The sequence below is a fragment of the Carcharodon carcharias genome, chromosome 21 (assembly GCF_017639515.1).
Source record: "Carcharodon carcharias isolate sCarCar2 chromosome 21, sCarCar2.pri, whole genome shotgun sequence".
NCBI lineage: Eukaryota > Metazoa > Chordata > Chondrichthyes > Lamniformes > Lamnidae > Carcharodon > Carcharodon carcharias.
In genome coordinates this window covers 85,840,622-85,860,350 of record NC_054487.1, presented here as the reverse complement: position 1 = coordinate 85,860,350, position 19,729 = coordinate 85,840,622, and the positions used below count along the sequence as shown (strand labels likewise).

At 46.3% G+C, this 19,729-nt stretch overlaps 1 protein-coding gene across 1 annotated transcript in view; it reads right to left on the bottom strand.

Annotated features, from left to right (window-relative positions):
• Positions 1 to 19,729, bottom strand: part of mybpc1 (myosin binding protein C1) — a 92,255-nt gene that overhangs the window by 15,320 nt on the left and 57,206 nt on the right. Inside the window, exons 20-24 of the mRNA XM_041216196.1 lie at positions 16,110 to 16,277; positions 15,511 to 15,599; positions 11,598 to 11,793; positions 8,584 to 8,723; positions 3,000 to 3,159 (exon numbers count right to left, since the gene is read on the bottom strand). Of these exons, the coding sequence (XP_041072130.1) occupies positions 3,000 to 3,159; positions 8,584 to 8,723; positions 11,598 to 11,793; positions 15,511 to 15,599; positions 16,110 to 16,277 (753 nt within the window). The remainder of the gene's footprint in view (positions 1 to 2,999; positions 3,160 to 8,583; positions 8,724 to 11,597; positions 11,794 to 15,510; positions 15,600 to 16,109; positions 16,278 to 19,729) is intronic.

Here is a 19,729-nt window from a genome sequence, read left to right as displayed (position 1 = left end):
TCAGGGTCAAAGTTCAGTGACATTACAGCAACAACTTGCATTTACAGGGCGTCTCTAGGCCCTTCACAGGAGTACTCTGGAACAAAATTTGACACCAGGCCACATAATGAGATATTAGTACAGGTGGCTGAAAGCTTGGTCAAAGGGGTAAGTTTTTAAGTAGTGTCTTAAAGAAGGAGAGACAGATATGGAGAGGTTTGAAGAGGGAATTTCAGAGCTTAGGGCCCAGGCAGCTGAAGGCATGGTCACTAATGGTGGAGTGATGGAAATTGGGGGATGTGCAAGAGGCCAGAAATAGAGGAGCACAGATATTGCAGAGGGTTGCAGGGCTAGGGCAGATTACAGAGATAGGGAGGGAGTGTGGGGAGACTTGAAAACAAGGATGAGAATTTTAAAAATGGAGGTGTTGCCGGACTGAGAGCCAATGCAGGTCAGTGAGTGTAAGGGGTTATGGGTGAACTGGGTTTGGTGAGCATTAGGAAAAGGACAGCACATTTTGGAGATGTTTAGAGAGGGAAGCCCAGCCTCAAAAGCATCGAAATGGTCCAATCTAGTGGCATTATATAGACGTTGTCCAGTTTTATTGACCAGAAAATCAGGAGCCGTAGGATTGGATATGCTGAGCTTGAAGAAATGTAAAGGTTGCCAGACCATAGAAAGTATCATTATATGACAATAAAATAGTCTGCAACATCCAGAAAATTGTACGCCGGTGTTCTTTATATGATGGCATATTAGTTTTTTACTTTGTGGCACAACACTGGGTTACCTCTGGAGGAATGGTTGCTTATCTTGTTTAGCTGAAACAGGCACAATGTGTGTACATGTTCTTTCTGTCAGCTGCCAACCAATTTAAGATTGTCAGTCGTGCTCACAGTGTGGCACATTTGCGAGTACTGGAAGCTACATATATTAATACACAGGGCCCTGCTGTTCTTTGCAGACAGAAAGAACACGTGAGCACATTGCGCCTGATTCAACTAAACAAAGTAAGTGACAGCCATTCACTGACTCATTCCTCAGAGGAATGCCTTGACCAATCACAATCAAGCTGCCTGGTTTAAATTTCAAACAATGCTTGGCAGTTAACTGTCAGTGACCATCACTGGTGCATTTTCCATGACAACGCCGCAACCAATCAGAGTCAACTTGCCAACCAATCAGCACTTTCTTCTCATAGAGTATAAATTGTTGTTTTCCCCTTATATTGGTATTGTTGTGAAGTGTCCTGATGAGTGCAAGACGAAAAGCTTTGACATGTCTCTTTTTGCAGCAAATACAAAGGATATACTGGCCTTGGAGGTGGGTGCAGTGCAGATTCACCAGAATGATACCATGGATAAAGAGGTTAAATTATGAGGACAGTATAAACTTGGTGAGTGTTCTCGACTTTAGTAGGCTTAGGGGTGATCTAACTGAGCAGCTGAAAATGAGAAAAGGATTTGAGAACGTAGATACAGAGGAACTATTTCCTCTGGTGGTGGGGGGAGTCTACAATAAAGGAGCATCACCTTAAAATTAGAGCCAGGAGAGAAATCAGGAAGGACTTTTTCACACAAGGGCTAGTGGAAAGCTGGAACTCTCTCCTCCCAAAAGCTGTAGGTCTACTGGAATCATTTAGACAGAGATGATAAATTTTTGTTGGGTAAGATTAATGAATGACATAGAGCAAAGGCAGGAAAAAGGAGTATGGTCTAAATAGAATGATGGAATAGGCCCTGGGAGCTGAATGGCCTTCTTTTTTTGTGAGCATCGTTGTCTAGTCCAGCATTTATTGCCCATCCCTAACTGCCCTTGAGAAGGTGGTGGTGAGCTGCCTTCTTGAACCGCTGCAGTTCCTGTGGTGTAGGTACATCCACAGTCCTGTTAGGAAGGGAGTTCCAGGATTTTGACCCAGTGACAGTGAAGGAACGACGATATATTTCCAAGTCAGGATGGTGAGTGACTTGGAGGGGAACTTCTAGGTGGTGGTGTTCCCATGTGTCGTCTGCCCTTGTCCTTCTAGATGGTAGAGGCTGCGGGTTTGGAAGGTGCTGGTGAATTCCTGCAGAGCATCTTGTAGATGGTACACACACTGCTACTGTGTGTTGGTGGTGGAGGGAGTGAATGTTTGTGGGTGGGGTGCCAATCAAGCGGGCTGCTTTGTCCTGGACTGCATCGAGCTTCTTAAGCATTGTTGGAGCTGAACTCATCCAGGCAAATGGGGAATATTCCATCACACTCCTGACTTGTACCTTATAAGTGATAGACAGGCTTTGGGTAGTCAGGAGGTGAGTTATTCTCTGCAGATTTCCCAGCCTCTGACCTGCTATCATAGCCATCGTATTTATATGGCTAATCCAGTTCAGTTTTTGGTTGATTGTGGAGGGTTCAGTGATGGCAATGCAATTGAATGGGAGATGATTAGATTCTCTCTTGTTGGAGATGGTCCTTGCCTGGCACTTGTGTGGTGTGAATGTTACTTACCACTTATCAGCACAAGCCTGAATGCTGTCCAGGTCTTGCTGCATTTGGACATGGACTGCTTCAGTATCTGAGGAGTCACGAATGGTGTTGAACATTGTGCAATCATCAGCGAACATCCCCACTTCTGACCTTATGATGGAAGGAAGGTCAATAATGAAGCAGCCGAAGATGGTTGGGCTGAGGACACTACCCTGAGGAACTCCTGCAGTGATGTCCTGAGGTGTCCTCCTGTTTGTATGTGGCTACTAGTGTAGAAACTTAATAATAATGAGAATTAGAATGTGAATAGGTCAATGTAAATATAGAATGGACAAATGATTATGATGGGAAATTCTATCTAATTCTCCAATAATCAAATGATTGGTTAACAAAAGACAATTGTCATCTCTTTCGGACTATGGGTAGTTTTTGTGAGCTGTTTCTCCCAAAGGAGAACCTCTCTAGAATTGGGGGAGATCAAATCTTCACACCCAGAGAAGCCCCTTACAAAACAATTACAAAAGGAATCATTGCGTCCGAGTATTTAAACAGACCCTCCTTCTGAATCAAGGCACTGTCTTTTGTTACTGTGGCGTCATCACTCAGTCCACACATATTCTCCGAGAAGACTCTGAAGTAATACTCGTTTCCGATGATGAGGTCAGACACGACGCAGTTGTTTCTGTGGTAGTGTTCGATCACTGTGTACCAATCCTACAGAGGGAAAGGAATCATCGCAGCATTAAATATGTTGCTGGCTTGTTTGCTTGGTAACACTCCAGATGTATTAAGACTTAGCGTTACAAGATGTGCCAAAATGAGGATCATGTCAGTGATACCAGTCTAAAATTATAGAATGATGTAGCACAAAAGGAGGCCATTCAATCCATTGTGCCTGTGCTAGCTCTTTGCAAGAGCTATCTAATTAGTCCTACTATGGCTCTTTCCCCACAATCCTTTGTTCCCCTTTTGAAAGTTACTATTGAATCTGCTTCCTTTTCACTCAGCATGTTCCAGATCATCATAACCCTGTGGAATTTTCTTCTCGTATGCCCCGTAGAATTTTGCCATTATCTTAACTCTGTGTCCCCTGGTTGACAACCCGCCTGCCACCGGAACAGTTCCTCTCGATCTACTTTGTCAAGACCTTTCATAATTTTGAACATCTCTATTAAATTTCTCCTTAACCTTGCCTGCTCCGGGAAGAAAAATCCCAACTTCTCCAGTCTCTCCACATTAACTGAACTCCCCCATCCCTGGGAACGCTCTGGTAAATCCTTTACACATCCTCCCTAAGGCTGTGACATCCTTCCCAAAATGTGGTGCCCGGAATTGGACTAAAATACTCCAGCTGAGGCCTAACCTTTGATACCTAAAGGTTCATCATAACTTCCTTGCTTTTGTATAGCCTTTGTTTCTATTTATAAATCGCGGGGACCATGTGCCTTTTTTACCCATTTTCTCAACCTGCCTTCAATGTTTACAACATTTCTGAGTTCAGTGTCATCTGACAAACATTGAAATGACGCTCCTTATGCAGGAGAATTTAAGATCCTGAGGGGTCTTAACAGGCTGGAAGTGGAGAGAATGTTTCCTCTTGTGGGAGATTCTAGAACCAGGAGTCACTGTTTAAAAATAAGGGGTCACCCATTTAGGACACAGATGAGGAGATATTTTGTTCTCTCAGAGAGTTGTGAGTCTTTGGAACTCTCTTCCTCAAAAGGCGGTGGAAGCAGAGCCTTTGAATATTCTTAAGGCAGAGCTAGATACATTCTTGATATGCAAGGGGGTGAAAGGTTATCAGGGGTAGGCGGGAGATTATAATCCAATCAGCCATGATCTTATTGAATGGCGGAGCAGGCTTGGGGGGTCCAAGTAACCTACTCCTGCTTCCAATCTGTCTATTTGTATGAACACAAGAACAGAAGAAAGAGGAGCAGGAGTAGGCCATTCAGCCCCTTGGGTCTGCTCCTTTATTCAATAAGATCATAGGCTGATCTTCTCTGTTACATTTTTCTGCCCTATCCCCAAATCCCTTCAGGAACAAAGCTTTTGTTTTCGTGAGTCACTTGGAGCCTTAGAGGGCCCAATAATCTGCGACCATCTCAAACTGTTGACATCAACAGATCGCGGGATACTGATTTAGGGATGTACCTGCCATTGAGGTATTAGTACTTAAGAACAGCTCTTTCTCAAACCACTAGACCCAAGAAATTCAAACCAGACAAATCAGAACTGAGTGGCTCTGTGCTTCCTGGGGTGAATCTGCTTTCATTGTGAAGCAACTCGTGTAGCTGGTACTTTGGACACCTCTTGCTTATTGTTAATTGTAGGATGAGGTTTTGTGAGCACTCAGGGATTTGCTTTTAATTCAATTTTGGATGTGGGTGTCGCTGGCATTTATTGGCCATCCCTTAACTCCTTGGAGCAAAGAAGGGCGGAGAGGAGATTTTAGTAGAGGTGTTCAAAATCACGAGGGGTTTTGACAGAATAGATGGAGAGAAACAGCAGAGCATCAAAATGAGGGATGGGCAACAATTGCTGGCCTGGACAGCGACACACAACCAATTAAAAAAGAAATTGAAAATAGTCGAGTGGTTGTGATCATTTTTCTGAAGTGAAAGGATTGGAGGCATGTGCTATGTGTCAAATAGAGAGAGAGAGAGAGAGAATGACAGAGAGACAGTGATAGAGAGAGAGAGAGAGAGAGGGTTACAGAGAAAATGACAGTAAAATAGAGAGTAACAGAAACAGAGCAACAGAGAGTGACAGAGATAGAGTGATAGAAGGAGAGTGACAATTGGAGAGAGTGACAGAGGGAGAGTGACAAAGGAGTGACAAAGGGAAAGAATGACAAAGAGAGAGTGACAGAAGGAGAGTGACAGAGGGAGAATGACTAAGGGAGAGAGTGACAAAGGGAGAGAGTGACAAAGGGAGAGAGTGACAAAGGGAGAGAGTGACAGAAGGAGAGTAACAGAGGGAGAGTGACTAAGGGAGAGAGTGACAAAGGGGGAGAGTGACAGAGAGAGGGAGAGTGACAGAGGGAGAGTGACAGAGAGAAAGTGACAAAAGGAGAGAGTGACAAAGGGAGAGACAAAGGGAGAGAGTGACAGAGGGAGAGTGACAGAGGGAGAGTGACAGAGGGAGAGAGTGACAAAGGGAGATAGTGAAAAAGGGAGAGTGACAGAGGGAGAGAGTGACAGAGGGAGAGAGTGACAGAGGGAGAGAGTGACAGAGAGAAAGTGACAAGGACAGTGACAAAGGGAGAGAGTGACAGAGAGAGAGTGATAAAGGGAGAGAGTGACAAAGAGAGAGTGACAGAGAGAAAGTGACAGAAGGAGAGTGACAAAGGGAGAGAGTGACAAAGGGAGAGACAAAGGGAGAGAGTGACAGAGGGAGAGTGACAAAGGGAGAGAGTGACAAAGGGAGATAGTGACAGAGAGAAAGTGACAGAAGGAGAGTGACAGAGGGAGAGTGACAGCGAGAGAGTGACAAAAGGAGAGAGTGACAAAGGGAGAGTGACAGAGGGAGAGAGTGGCAGAGGGAGAGAGTGACAAAGGGAGAGAGTGACAGAAGGAGAGTGACAGAGGGAGAGTGACAGAGAGAAAGTGACAAAGGGAGAGAATGACAAAGGGAGAGACAAAGGGAGAGAGTGACAGAGGGAGAGTGACAAAGGGAGAGAGTGACAGGGAGCGAGACAGACAGCAAGAGAGTTACAGAGAGGGAGAGAGAGAAAGAGAGAGACAGAGCAGGCAGACAGACAGAGTTATAGTGAGAGTGACATAGAGAGTGACAGAGGGAATGACCAAAAGAGAGACAGAAAGAGAGTGACAGAGAGTTAGAGGCAGAGAGAGTCACAGAGTAACAGAGAGAGAGTGAAAGAGAGTTACAGAGCGAATGCCAGAAAGAGTGACAGAGCGACAGAGACAGAGATAGAGTGGCAGAGGGAGAGTGACTAAGGGAGAGAGTGACAAAGGGGGAGAGTGACAGAGGGAGAGTGACAGAGGGAGAGTGACAGAGAGAAAGTGACAATTGGAGAGAGTGACAAAGGGAGAGACAAGGGGAGAGAGTGACAGAGGGAGAGTGACAAAGGGAGAGAGTGACAGGGAGCGAGACAGACAGCAAGAGAGTTACAGAGAGGGCGAGAGAGAAAGAGAGAGACAGAGCAGGCAGACAGACAGAGTTATAGTGAGAGTGACATAGAGAGTGACAGAGGGAATGACCAAAAGAGAGACAGAAAGAGAGTGACAGAGAGTTAGAGGCAGAGAGAGTCACAGAGTAACAGAGAGAGAGTGAAAGAGAGTTACAGAGCGAATGCCAGAAAGAGTGACAGAGCGACAGAGACAGAGATAGAGTGGCAGAGGGAGAGTGACTAAGGGAGAGAGTGACAAAGGGGGAGAGTGACAGAGGGAGAGTGACAGAGGGAGAGTGACAGAGGGAGAGTGACAATTGGAGAGAGTGACAAAGGGAGAGACAAAGGGAGAGAGTGACAGAGGGAGAGTGACAAGGGGACAGAGTGACAAAGGGAGATAGAGACAGAGAGAAAGTGACAGAAAGAGAGTGACTGCGAGAGAGTGACAAAGGGAGAGAGTGACAGAGAGAAAGTGACAGAAGGAGAGTGACAGAGGGAGCGTGACAAAGGGAGAGAGTGACAAAGGGAGAGAGTGACAGAGAGAAAGTGACAAGGACAGTGACAAAGGGAGAGAGTGACAGAGAGAGAGTGATAAAGGGAGAGAGTGACAGAGAGAGACAGAGAGAGAGAGACGGAAAGAGAGTGACAGCGAGAGAGAGTGACAGAGAGAGAGTGACAGAGAGAGAGTGACAGAGGGTGTGACAGATGGAGCGTGACAAAGGGAAAGAGTGGCAGAGGGAGAATGTGACAGAGGGAGAGTGGCAGATGGAGTGTGATAAAGGGAGAGAGTGGCAGAGAGAGAGAGTGGCAGAGGGAGAGAGTGACAGAGGGAGAGAGTGACAGAGGGAGAGAGAGACAGAGAGAGAGAGACAGAGGGATGGAGAGTGAGTGACAGAGAGAGAGAGTGACAGGGAGCGAGACAGACAGCGAGAGAGTTACAGAGAGGGCGAGAGAGAAAGAGAGAGACAGAGCAGGCAGACAGACAGAGTTATAGTGAGAATGACATAGAGAGTGATAGAGGGAATGACCAAAAGAGAGACAGAAAGAGAGTGACAGAAAGAGAGTGACAGAGAGTTAGAGACAGAGAGAGTCACAGAGTAACAGAGAGGGAGTGAAAAAGAGTTACAGAGCGAATGCCAGAAAGAGTGACAGAGCGACAGAGACAGAGATAGAGTGGCAGAGGGAGAGAGTGACAAAGAGACGGACAGCGAGAAAGTTACAGAGAGTGACAGAGAGAGACGGACAGAGAGATGGAGAGAGACAGCGAGAGTGACAGTGAGTGGGAGAGACACAGAGAGAGAGAGGCATTGAGAGAGAGAGACACGCAGAGGGAGAAAGAGACAGAGAGACAGAGAGAAAGGCAGACAGAGCGAGAGCGAGAGACAGAGAGAGAGAGACAGACAGACAGAGAGAGAGAGAGACACACACACACACACACACACACAGAGACAGACAGACAGAGAGACAGAGAGAGAGTCAGACAGAGAGAGAGACAGAGAAATAGACAGAGGCAGAGAGAAAGAGAGACAGACAGACAAAGAGAGACAGACAGAGAGACAGACAGAGAGAGAGAAAGAGACAGACAGAGAGAGAGGGAGACACAGAGAAACAGTGAGAGAGAGACAGAGAGCGAGACAGACAGAGCGACAGAAAGAGAGACAGACAGAGAGAGAGAGACAGACAGACAGAGAGAGAGGGAGACACAGAGAAACAGTGAGAGAGAGACAGAGAGCAAGACAGACAGAGCGACAGAAAGAGAGACAGACAGAGAGAGACAGACAGACAGAGAGAGAAACAGAAAGAGAGGGAGACAGATAGAGAGAGAGAGACAGAGAGAAAGACAGACAGAGAGTGAGAGACAGACAGATGGAGAGAGACAGACAGACAGAGAGAGAGACAGACAGAGGGAGAAAGTGATAGAGAGACAGAGAGAGAGTGAGGAAGAGAGACACAGAGAGAGAGTGAGGAAGAGAGACAGAGGCAGTGAGCTCTTATTTCACACTCACCATGGTCTTTTTATCAGCTTTTTGAAGCGTGTATCCTGTAATAGCGGCATTCCCATTGTCCTTTGGTGGTATCCACTCCAAAGCTACATTAGTGTCCCAAATTTCGGCAATTTTCACAATCGCTGGTGGACCAGGTTTCTCTGTGAAAAAAATCACTAATTATAACCTTGTCTTTTTTTTTGGTAATCCCACATTTCTCGCTTGCCTGCCTATCTCTGCCATGATTTCCCTGTTCTCCTGCCTCCCTTTGGCTGTGGTGTCACTCATACCCTTATCCATTGTCACAGCCACTAATTAACATTATAATACAATTCACTGGCCAGGGTTTTACATCCCTGCTGTGGCCTGTTTCCTCCCGGCGGAGGAAACAAGCCATTTAAATCTCCAGCAGGAGTGTAACAACCCGCTGGGTGGGAGGGGCCATAAAATCCTGGCCACGCTTTTCCACCCCACACCCCACACTCCTAAAGGCCCTGGAGATTTCTTCCAGCTTCTTTCACCAGCTCCCCAAGACATAGCCTGTCTGCCACCAGGGGTCTAAGGTAAAGCCTATATTCATCTCGAGCTGAGCTCCTACCTCTATATTTATTATTCATTCGCAAGAATTGGGCATCACTTGTTGCACATGCCCCTGGGAAGGTGGTGGTGAGCCATCTTTCTGAATGGAACTGAATGGCTTGCTTGTCTTGGCTGGTGGTGAGAAAGGCCCTCCCTGTCAGATCCTTCCTACACGCCAGGAGTCTCACCCCCTCTGCACGTTGCCCTCGAGGTGGCTGTGGTGGGGAAGAGACCGTTGTTCACCTCCTTGTAGATTGTGCCTTTGCAAAGAAGGTCTGGAGAGAGATGCAGTGGTCTCTGTCGAGGTGCATCCCGAGCAGTTCTGTGACACAGGACTCTGTGCTCTGCGGGCTGTTCCCAGGGACACACACTGAGACAAACATCAACTGCAGCTGGAGGATCATCAGCTTGGTGAAAGGCGCTCTTTGGTCTGCCCGAAACTTGTTGGTCTTTTAGTGCAAAGAGTTGCCCCTGACCGAGTGTTGCAGACTGGCACATTCCAAAGTTCAGGACTACGTGCTAGGGACGCACTAAAGCTTGGGGCAGCTGCCGCAAAGGTGCAATGGGGAAGGGTCGCTGTCTAAGACCTTTCTGTCATAGTGCACCGAGGGACCGGGAAAGGTATAGACTCCTCGGGCTCACAATCAATGTATGCATTGAATACTAAATGTATCATAATTGTACTGATGCACCTCAGACTGCAACATGATGTATGTTGCTAACTCCAATTCCAATGCACTGTCTGACTGTCTGTAATGACCATACTGAAATGTCTAAAATATTGAAGCACCTCGTGATCCAAGTGTAAAGGTTGAATACGATTGCACTTTTTGTGATGGCCATTTAGAAACATTTTGTAATGTTCTTGCAGATATTTTATGAATAAAAATGGCTTGCTTGGAATTTCAGAGAGTCAACCACATCTCTGCAGGTCTGGGCTCACATGTAGGCCAGAGCGGGTAAGGACAGGGGATTTCCTTCCCCAGAGGGCATTATTGAACCAGATGGATTTTTACAGCAATCCGGTATTTGCATGGTCTCGATCACTGAGACTAGATTATTAATTCTAGATTTAATTAACTAAATTTAAATGCCCCATCTGGGATTTAAACTCATGTCTCTCGATCGCTCTTCCAGTCACATAACCCCTATGCTACCATGGCCCCATATCAGAGATCTATGATTTAGGTTACTTGCAAATCAAGTCTACTTTCCTCCAAAATTGACAACTACATTTGAGTGCACCTCTCATTCGTTCTGGAGATTAATGATTTATTGGATCTTTGACAGCCCAGACATATTCACTTTTTTTGGTTTATTCTTTCACGGAATGTGGGTGTCTCTGACAAGGCCAGCATTCCTAATTGCCCTTGAACTGAATGGCTTGCTAGGCCATCTCAGAGGGCAGCTAAGAGTCAACCACATGGCTGTGGGGTCTGGAGTCACATGTAGGCCAGACCAGGTAAGGACGGCAGATTTCCTTCCCTAAAGGACATTAGTGAATCAGATGGGTTTTTATGACAATCGATGATAGTTTCATGGTCACCATTACTGAGACTAGCTTTCAATTCCAGATTTATTAATTGAATTTAAATCCCACCAGCTGCCTTGGTGGGATTTGAACCCCTGTCCCCAGAGCATCAGCCTCTGGATTACTGGCCTGGTGACTTTATCACTATAGCCAAAGCTATGCAACTTTCGGCTTACCGCCCAAGATACCCCTACCAAGGATCAGAGATCGAAGATTCTGTCTCTTTCCCTTGCATGTCTACCTCCTACTAATCCAACAGGTCCCGGATCCTCATCCTCACACTGGCTCCGAGAAAGAGGAGATAACTGGGTGAAAATTCACTGCACTGAGCTTACCCTCCTATTGCTAATGTCATCAAATTCAAAAGAGGAAAATAAATCTTTACCTCCTTTGCCCAGTGAATACATGTTAACAATATAGTTTCAGTAATAGCATCTCTCAGAGACATTGTTGATTTGGAAGGATTCACAAGCTGAATGACAATCAGACAGGCTGGGAAGTGAATAGGAATTCATTGGTATATCAGCCAAGTGGGGAAGGTGGTGGGGGAGATGGGAAGCTAGTTCCAGCTGGTGGGAGGGCTTTAGGGGCTCAACCACCCAATGCCAGTCCAGAATTCCTGTTCGGAGCTCAGCTTTCCGCTTGCCTGGACTATACGGAGAAGAGAATCGAGCTGGGACCTACTGACTCAGGGGCAGCAATGGTTACCATCAAGGCAAAGGGCAGCTCCGAGATGCATTGAATATTGGGCCAGAAGAGACTCACATAAACCAGGACTTGGGTTTCAGGAAAATGAAACTCAACATTAACATAGCTTGACCCTAAGTTGAATAACTTGTACACGTCCACCCAAATTTTTTTTCTATTGACCTGCAAAATCACAGGTTTGTGTGGCAGCGAAATGCTCTAACTCGGGTTCACATACCAACTATTTGAATGATTATTGTGGCTGTGTCCTGAATCTTCTCCACTTGGACGGTTAGCTCGTAGTTGCCTGAGTGCTTGCGCTCAGTTTTGCGGATGAAGATCACCGTGTCTGTTTCCGTGTTGCGGATGTTGACTGTCTTTGAATCCAACGGTTCTCCATCCTTTGCCCAGTTAACCTTTGGCCTAGGCTTACCCTGGTTATAAAAGTCAATTATATTAACAATGCATCACCCAACTCTCATTCAACATTCATGTTGTAGCGATGGATAGAAGCAGCTCCTTCATATTGTGACTGCAGGAAGACCACACCACAAAAAGGAGAAACTTGCATTCATATAGCCCCTTTCAAACCTCAGGAGATGCCAAAGCGCTTCTCAGCCAATGAAATACTTCTGAAATGTTGCAATGTAAGAAACGCGGCAGTCATCCTACATACAGCAAGTTCCCATAAACAGCAATAACCAGATAATCTGTCTCTAGTGATGTTGGTTGAGGGTTAAATATTGGCCAGGATGAAAATTCTCTCAGGTTTCCCTTTGCTGTTTATTTGTTGGACTGTGTGGAATGTTAAAATTACTCTGCAGCCACATCTTAGAGAACATTGGTTGTGTGTGGCCTGCTCCCCACACAGCTGAGGCTCAGAGGGTTGTGCACGTGTCCAGGTTAGAGGGAACATATTGTCCAGGTTAGAGGGAACGTATTGTCCAGGTTAGAGGGAACGTATTGTCCAGGTTAGAGGGAACGTATTGTCCAGGTTAGAGGGAACGTATTGTCCAGGTTAGAGGGAACGTATTGTCCAGGACTCTGGGGAGAACTCCCCTGCTCTCCTTTGAATAGTAGCAGGGGATTCTTTTACAGCCACCTGAGAGGTGCATCAGTGTCAGGCTGTGCATTTCCTGCCATTTATATTGTTTTCCCTTTTCAAACGAACATCTTCCCTAGTCGGGGGGAACTCATTTTCAATTTCACCATGTTCCAGCATTCACAATTTAAGAGGGGCATTGTGTTTAATAGAAAGCATTTGAGAACCTTTTGTGGATTAACAGCTCAAGCAGAGTTTGCAGTTTTAAAAATTCTTTCATGGGATATGGGTGTTGCTGGCAAGACCAGCATTTGTTGCCCATCCCTAATTGCCCTTGAGGGGGTGGTGTTGAGCTGCCATCTTGAATCTCTGCATTTCAAATTCTCAGGATGTTCCAAACGACCTTGCAGCCAATGAAATCATTTTTTGAAACACAGTCACTGTACGAGGACTCTGATTGGATGTATTCCTGGAAGGTCCATCACACGATCCCCTGCCTACGACTGCCCCACCCCCACACCCTTGCCATTGGTCACCCAACATGGAGTCCCGCCTTTCCCACATCACTGGAAAGTGAACAGACTCTTAATTGTCTGACTGGACGATTATTGACCGTCAAATGAAATGACGAGAAAGGACAATTATTTTTCTGCCTGTGTTTTTTCTCAGAGACTATGGAGCAATGCTGGGGAGTTGGCATCGCCCAGGTGTGTGGCGTGAGCAGTGGAAGGGGTGGGTGCGCCGGTGGGCATCTCAGGTTGTTTTCTCAGAAGTTGTGTAGGGCCCAGGCCCTGGATTTATACTGCAATGTTAATGCTGGTGTGATCTGCAAGCACTTCAGGGATGCAAACACTCCCTCGGACTGCTACCTGGGAGCGTTTGCTCAGTGAGAGCCAGGGGTGTGGCTGAAATATTCCAGAAATTCACTCTTGTGGTTATTTTCTTCCCTGGGGTGCCGAGTGAGTCAACGGCAAGTTAATTTGGAAGGACAACAATGGGCTGAACATCTGTTGTGCATTTACAGGTTTGGGATTGATTTTTCCTTTAAGTGTTTGGTTGGAAATTTGCAGGAACAGAGCACCTACCCCTCAAAACCACTTGAAAGAATTTACATTTATTTAGCACCTTTCACATCCTCAGAGCACTTTGCAGCCAATGGAGTATTTTATTTAGAAGTGTAGTCACCCTTGTAATGTAGGAAATGCAGCAGCCCGGTTTGCACATGGCCAGCTCCCACAATTTGATAATGACCAGTTAATCTGTCTCAGGGATGTGGGTTGAAAAGTAAATATTAGCTAGGACACCAGAGAGAACCAGAAAGCTCTCTGACCCCCCGCAAAAAGCTGTTGAGGTTTGGCTCAATCTCACATTGTTTTTCAAGCTGGGCAGACGCAGCCAACAGCTCACACAGTAACGGTAATGAGACAAGTGGCCAGTTCACCTTCCTTTGTGCTGATTGAGGTATAAATATTGGCACAAACAGCAGGGAGAAATCCCCTTTTACATTCATCTGAGAGAGAGATGGAGCCTCAGTTTAATATCACATCTCAAAGACAGGATCTCCAACAATACAGTTCTCCCTCAGTACTGACCCTCCAACAGTGTAGCACTCCCTCAGTACTGACCCTCTGACAGTGCGGCACTCCCTCAGTACTGACCCTCTGACAGTGTAGCACTCCCTCAGTACTGACCCTCCAACAGTGTAGCACTCCCTCAGTACTGACCCTCTGACAGTGCGGCACTCCCTCAGTACTGACCCTCTGACATTGCAGCACTCCTTCAGTACTGACCCTCTGACAATGCAGCACTCCCTCAGGACTGACCCTCTGACAATGCAGCACTCCCTCAGTACTGACTCTCTGACAGTGCAGCACTCCCTCAGTACTGACCCTCTGACAGTGTAGCACTCCCTCAGTACAGACCCTCAGACAGTGCAACGTTCCCTCAGTACAGACCCTCAGACAGTGCAGCGCTCCCTCAGTACTGACCCTCTGACCGTGCAGCGTTCCCTCAGTACTGACCCTCTGGCAGTGCAGCACTCCCTCAGTACTGACCCTTCACTGGCATGTCCCAGCTCATGTGACAGTGTCACACGAGGGGACATGTTTCAAAAGTTTTCTTTTCCCTTTGTTTAAATTTTAAAACCTTAAACCGATCCCCCTGAGACAGCTCTGTGCCTGAGGGCGATTTCTGTGCTTTCGTGCGCAGGCCCCAAATCAGGGAACCCCCCCCACCCGCCCGCCCGCCCACACAGGGAGCGCTCAGCCTTAACCGGCCCACCCACGTAAAATGGCGGCGTGGACCCGATCGGGGGCACCGATTGGTTCGTGCTCGCTCCCACTCTCCCCGACGGGGGGGGGGTGGGGGGGAATTCAGCCCTATGAGTTTATTTGGAGTGGGCCTTGAACCCACAAGCTTCTAATTCAGAGGTGAGGGTGCTACCCACTCAGCCACAGGATGGAATGAAAAGTACACGGAGCCTACAACAAGCTGCTGAGCCACCAGGTTTGTGTCTGAGTGTCTGAGTGTCGACGGCAGAGATCATCGTCAGTCACATTCTTTGGCGACTTGGTCCGTTCAAAATAAGGTGAAGTCATGTAGGAAAAAATGGGGGTAGATCTTGACTCTGAGAGACTCTAAAATGAGTGATAGTGAAAACTGACTTGACTTTGCCTTTTTACATCCATCGAAGGCAATATAAATAAAATCGGCGAGAGGTGTGTAGTGATTCTGTACCACGTGTCCGATAGGATTGCACAAATCCAAGATTGACCTCAATGTGTTCCACGATGATTGCAGTGATGATCAGCTCTCATCCGCAGTTTCAATTCTGGAGTGACTCAAATCTCTCTATTCTCTTCCAAGCCGCTCACCATCCTGACTTGGAAATATATCGGCCGTTCCTTCACTATCACTGGGTCAAAATCCTGGAACTCCCTCCCTAACAGCACTGTGGGTGTACCTACGCCACAGGGACTGCAGCGGTTCAAGAAGGCAGCTCAAGGGCAATTAGGGATGGGCAATAAATGCTGGCTCAGCCAGTGATGCCCACATCCTGTGAAGGAATATAAAAGGATTAAAATCCTTAGCCCTAGAATGCAGCCCGTACCTGGAAAGGGATCAAGAGATTCAGCTGCTCCCCAACTTTGCGAATGTATGTTTGTTTCAGCTGCCGAGGAAGACGGATCTTCGGGGGTTCTGAAAGAGACGAGCAATAGAGAACAGAGTAACTAACAAGTTATAGTAATATCCGCGGGTGAGAGAATCACACACATAAAGGCATATACACACACACACACACACACACACACACACACACACACACACACACACAAATAGAGGCATATGTTAACACAGGCACACGCAAACGCACATGGGAAATTGCAAAAGTTAACATATACGTATGTATGTGGACTCCAAAATGTCCATCCACCATCACCTCCAGAGCCTCATGTAGACTCAGGCATATAGCATGACCAACCCCTTCTACACTCAGTGACTCCTGGTTCACGCCCCCAGCTGCCAACAGCGACACCAAAGTAAACTGACCAAGTTCTCCCAGCCTTGCTGCTCAGAGGACCTAGTTTTTAAGAACGGAATCTCCTCCTCACTGCAGATTGGCAGGGGGAGAGGGTCAGTTACCCTTAGCGCTGACTCCAGTATAGCCAAAGTTTGTTGATTCATTCCCAGGCAGAAAGAGCTGCTCACCCACAACTTCTTTGACAAGAATAGCCGTTGTTATATTGATGGGAGCGCTTTCGCCAGCCACGTTCACAGCCTTGACCCTCACGTAGATTTTCTCCCCAGTTGGGAGGCCATTCACGGTGTATTTGGTTTTATCGGTCAGCTCGGCATTCGACACAATCCACTCGTTTGCTGGGTTGAAACAAAAAAGGAAAAATAACTCAGTTATGCAAAATGAAAACTGATCAAATAAAATGTGCAGCACAACCTTGATATTGGCTTTAGAGAGAGTGCAGTGCAGATTTGTCAGAATGATACCAGGCTTAAAGGGTTAAATATTACAGCCAGTTTGTACAGACTAGGCTTGTAACTCTTTCAGAGTCAAACAATTCAACTAAATTAACAAAACAAGGGAGAAAATAAACACAGCCCCTAAGTTAGGTTAGCTGTAAAACCAAAGACAAAATTTAAAGAAAACTTACAAACATCAAATCAAAGTGTGATTGAGAGGATCGATAAAGCACCTCAGCACACTGCCAGTGCCCACCAGGCATGGAGGGCCTTGAGGGTGCCGGCAGACACCGCGTACTCCCTCCCCAGGGACATCTGGCCGCGAATGTAGCCAGGAAGAGGGGCAAACAGTCGGGTGGGACGACCCCCTCGATCGCCTGCTGCCTGGGCCTTTTAATGGCCAACTTGGCCAAACCCAGGAGCAGGTTCACGAGGAGGTCCTCCTCCCTCCCAGCACCCCCCTCCACACCGGGTGCCCGTAGATCAGGAGCATGGGACTGAAGTGCAAACAAAACATTAATAAAAGGTTTTTTAAATAACTGAAAAGGGAGTGCAGCCTACAACACCCTATGTAAACGTGATCCACGGACTCCACAAGGCCACAAAAAGGGCAGGTATCTTGGGAGTCCATGAACCGACACATTCGACGATTATATGGGACTGCTGCATGCAACCAGACTAGGCTTGTATTCTCTTGAGTATAGAAGTGATCCAATTGGGATGTTTAAGGTGATTAAAGGAGTTAATGGGGTAGATATTTCCTTTGATGGGGCAAATCCAGAACCAGGAGGGCAATAACCAAATTAGCAATAAAAACAAAAAAATGCTAGGACAAAATTCGATCCAGGCTGTTCAGGAGTGATGTGAGGAAGCACTTCTTCACAGAAAGGGGAGTGGAAATCTGGAACTCTCTCCTGTAAAAAGCTCTAGAGACCGTGGGGTTAATTGAAAAGCTCTGTTGGAAACTGAGCGCAGACTTGGAGGTTGGCGAGTGGAGAGTTTGCTGAAAGAGAGAGGAAGAAGTGTTTGTTTCCTTTTTTTTAACCTTTCTCACTCTGTAGGAATTAGTTCTTGCTCTACTACAGGAAAGGGGCTAGCTGTTCAGTAAATATTTGGCGAGTGGTTCCATTCCTAAGGTTTAAAATAGTATACAAATTGGTGTTAAAGTTAAGAAAATATATAAAATAGCAACATAAGTAAGTGAATAATATAAAGTAATTAATTAAAACACATTAAGGATGGCAGAACAGGTGATGTGTCAAGGCTGCAGCAGTTGTTCCAGTTTTGGTGTGGTTGATTGAAAGAATAATGTTAAGCAAATGAACTCCCCCACATCATCTTTAATTAAAGCGAAGTGATCATTAACAGCCTCCTTTCTGTGCTTATGGGGCCTTAACCACAGTTTGGGAACTGTGAGAATGTTGCTGCTTTGCATTGACATTTACCAGCGAATTGGTCTTAACTAGTTAATTACTAGTTAGTCACCACTTGTGATCCAGGGAAAATATGTTTGTGGTTTAAGGAACGTCATCTCAGAGTCGTTGAGCTGGAGGCTGAGCTGCAGACACTGCGACACATCAGGGAGCGGGAAAGTTAACTGGGTGCTTTGCACCAGGAGGCGGTTGCACCACTTAGGTTAGGATCTTCTGATCTGGTCAGTGGTCCAGGAGTGTGTGACTGAGTGAGGCAAATAAGGGCACCCAAAGGGCAGGTGTGTGAGCCTCTCCGATTGTCCAGTAGGTTTGAGGTTCTCTCAGTTTGTTTGGATGAGAGTGGGGGCTGCTGGGTGGATGAGCAAACTGACCCTGGCACCGTGGTACAGGAAGACATTCAAGCGGAATGTAGTGGTAGTAGGGGACAGTATAGTGAGGGGGATCGACACTGTTCTCTGCAGCAAAGAGTGAGAGTCCAGGCGGCTGTGTTGCCTGCCTGGTGCCAGGGTTCAGGACATCTGCTCAGGGCCAGAGAGGAGCTTGCAATGGGAGGGGGAGGATCCGATTGTCATGGCCCATGTAGGTACCAACGACATAGGTAATACTAGGAAGGAGGCTCTGCATTGGGTGTATGAGGAGCTAGGCACTAAATTAAAAAACAGAACCTCAAAGGTTATAATCTCTGGATAATTACCTGAGCCATGCGCAAATTGGCACAGGGCAAATAAGATTAGAGAGATGAATGCGTGGCTCAAAGCCTGGTGTGGGAGAAGTGGGTTCCAGTTTGGGGGGCACTGACACCAATACTGGGGAAAGTGGGGGCTGTACCACTGGGACAGCCTACACCTGAACTGTGCTGGGACCAGTGTTCTTGCAAACAGCATAACGAGGAAAGTAGAGTGGGCTTTAAACTAAACAGAGGGGAAAAGAGATCAAATGTGGAAAGATGGGGTATATTAAAGAGCAGAGAGGAAAATAGTAATATGGGAAATGGGGGTCGGAGAATGGCTGGAAAGGACAGAGAGATAAAAACCTAAGAATGCACCAAGAATCAAGATTAGATGTCACAAAGATAACAAAAAGACAAAACTAAAGGCTCTGTAACTGAATGTGCATACCATTCATAAAGTAAACAAATTGATAGTGCACACTGAAGTAAATAAATGTGATCTGATGGCCATTATGGAGATGTGGTTGCAGGATGACAAGGATTGGGTCCTGAATATTGAAGGGTATATGACTTCAAGAAGAATAGGAAGCTCGGTAAAGTTGGAGGGGTAGCACTGTTAATCAAGAATGTCATCGGTGAAATACTTAGAGATGACCTTGGTTCAGGAGATCAGGATGTAGAATTGGTTTGGGTGGAGATGAGGAATAGTAGAGGAAAGAAGTCGTTAGTGGGAGTGGTCTACTGGGCCCCTTACAGTAACCACAATGTAGGACAAAGAATACAAGAAGAAATATTGGGTCCTTGTGATAAAGGGGTGCTAATAATAATGGGTGACCTTAATCTGCATATAAACTGTAAAAATCAGAATGGCAGTACTAGCTTGGATGAGGAGTTTATAGAATGCCTTTGAGAACGTTTCTTAGGCAGCACATTCTGCAACCAACTAGACAGCAGGTTATGTTAGAGTTGGTATTGTGTAATATGAAAGGATTAATTAATGACCTCAGAGTGAAGGCACCCCTAGGTAGCAGCGACCACGATATGATTGAATTTTACATCCAGTTTGAAAGCGAGAAGATTGGGTCTTTAGACTTGAATAGGGGCAACTAGGTGGGGATGAAAGCTGAGCTAGCTGAAGTGAACTGGGATATAAGGCCAGGGTTTAGATCAATAGAGAAGCAGTGGCAGACATTTAAGGGGATATTTCAGAATACTCAGAATAAGTATATTCCTACTATAAAGAAAAATTC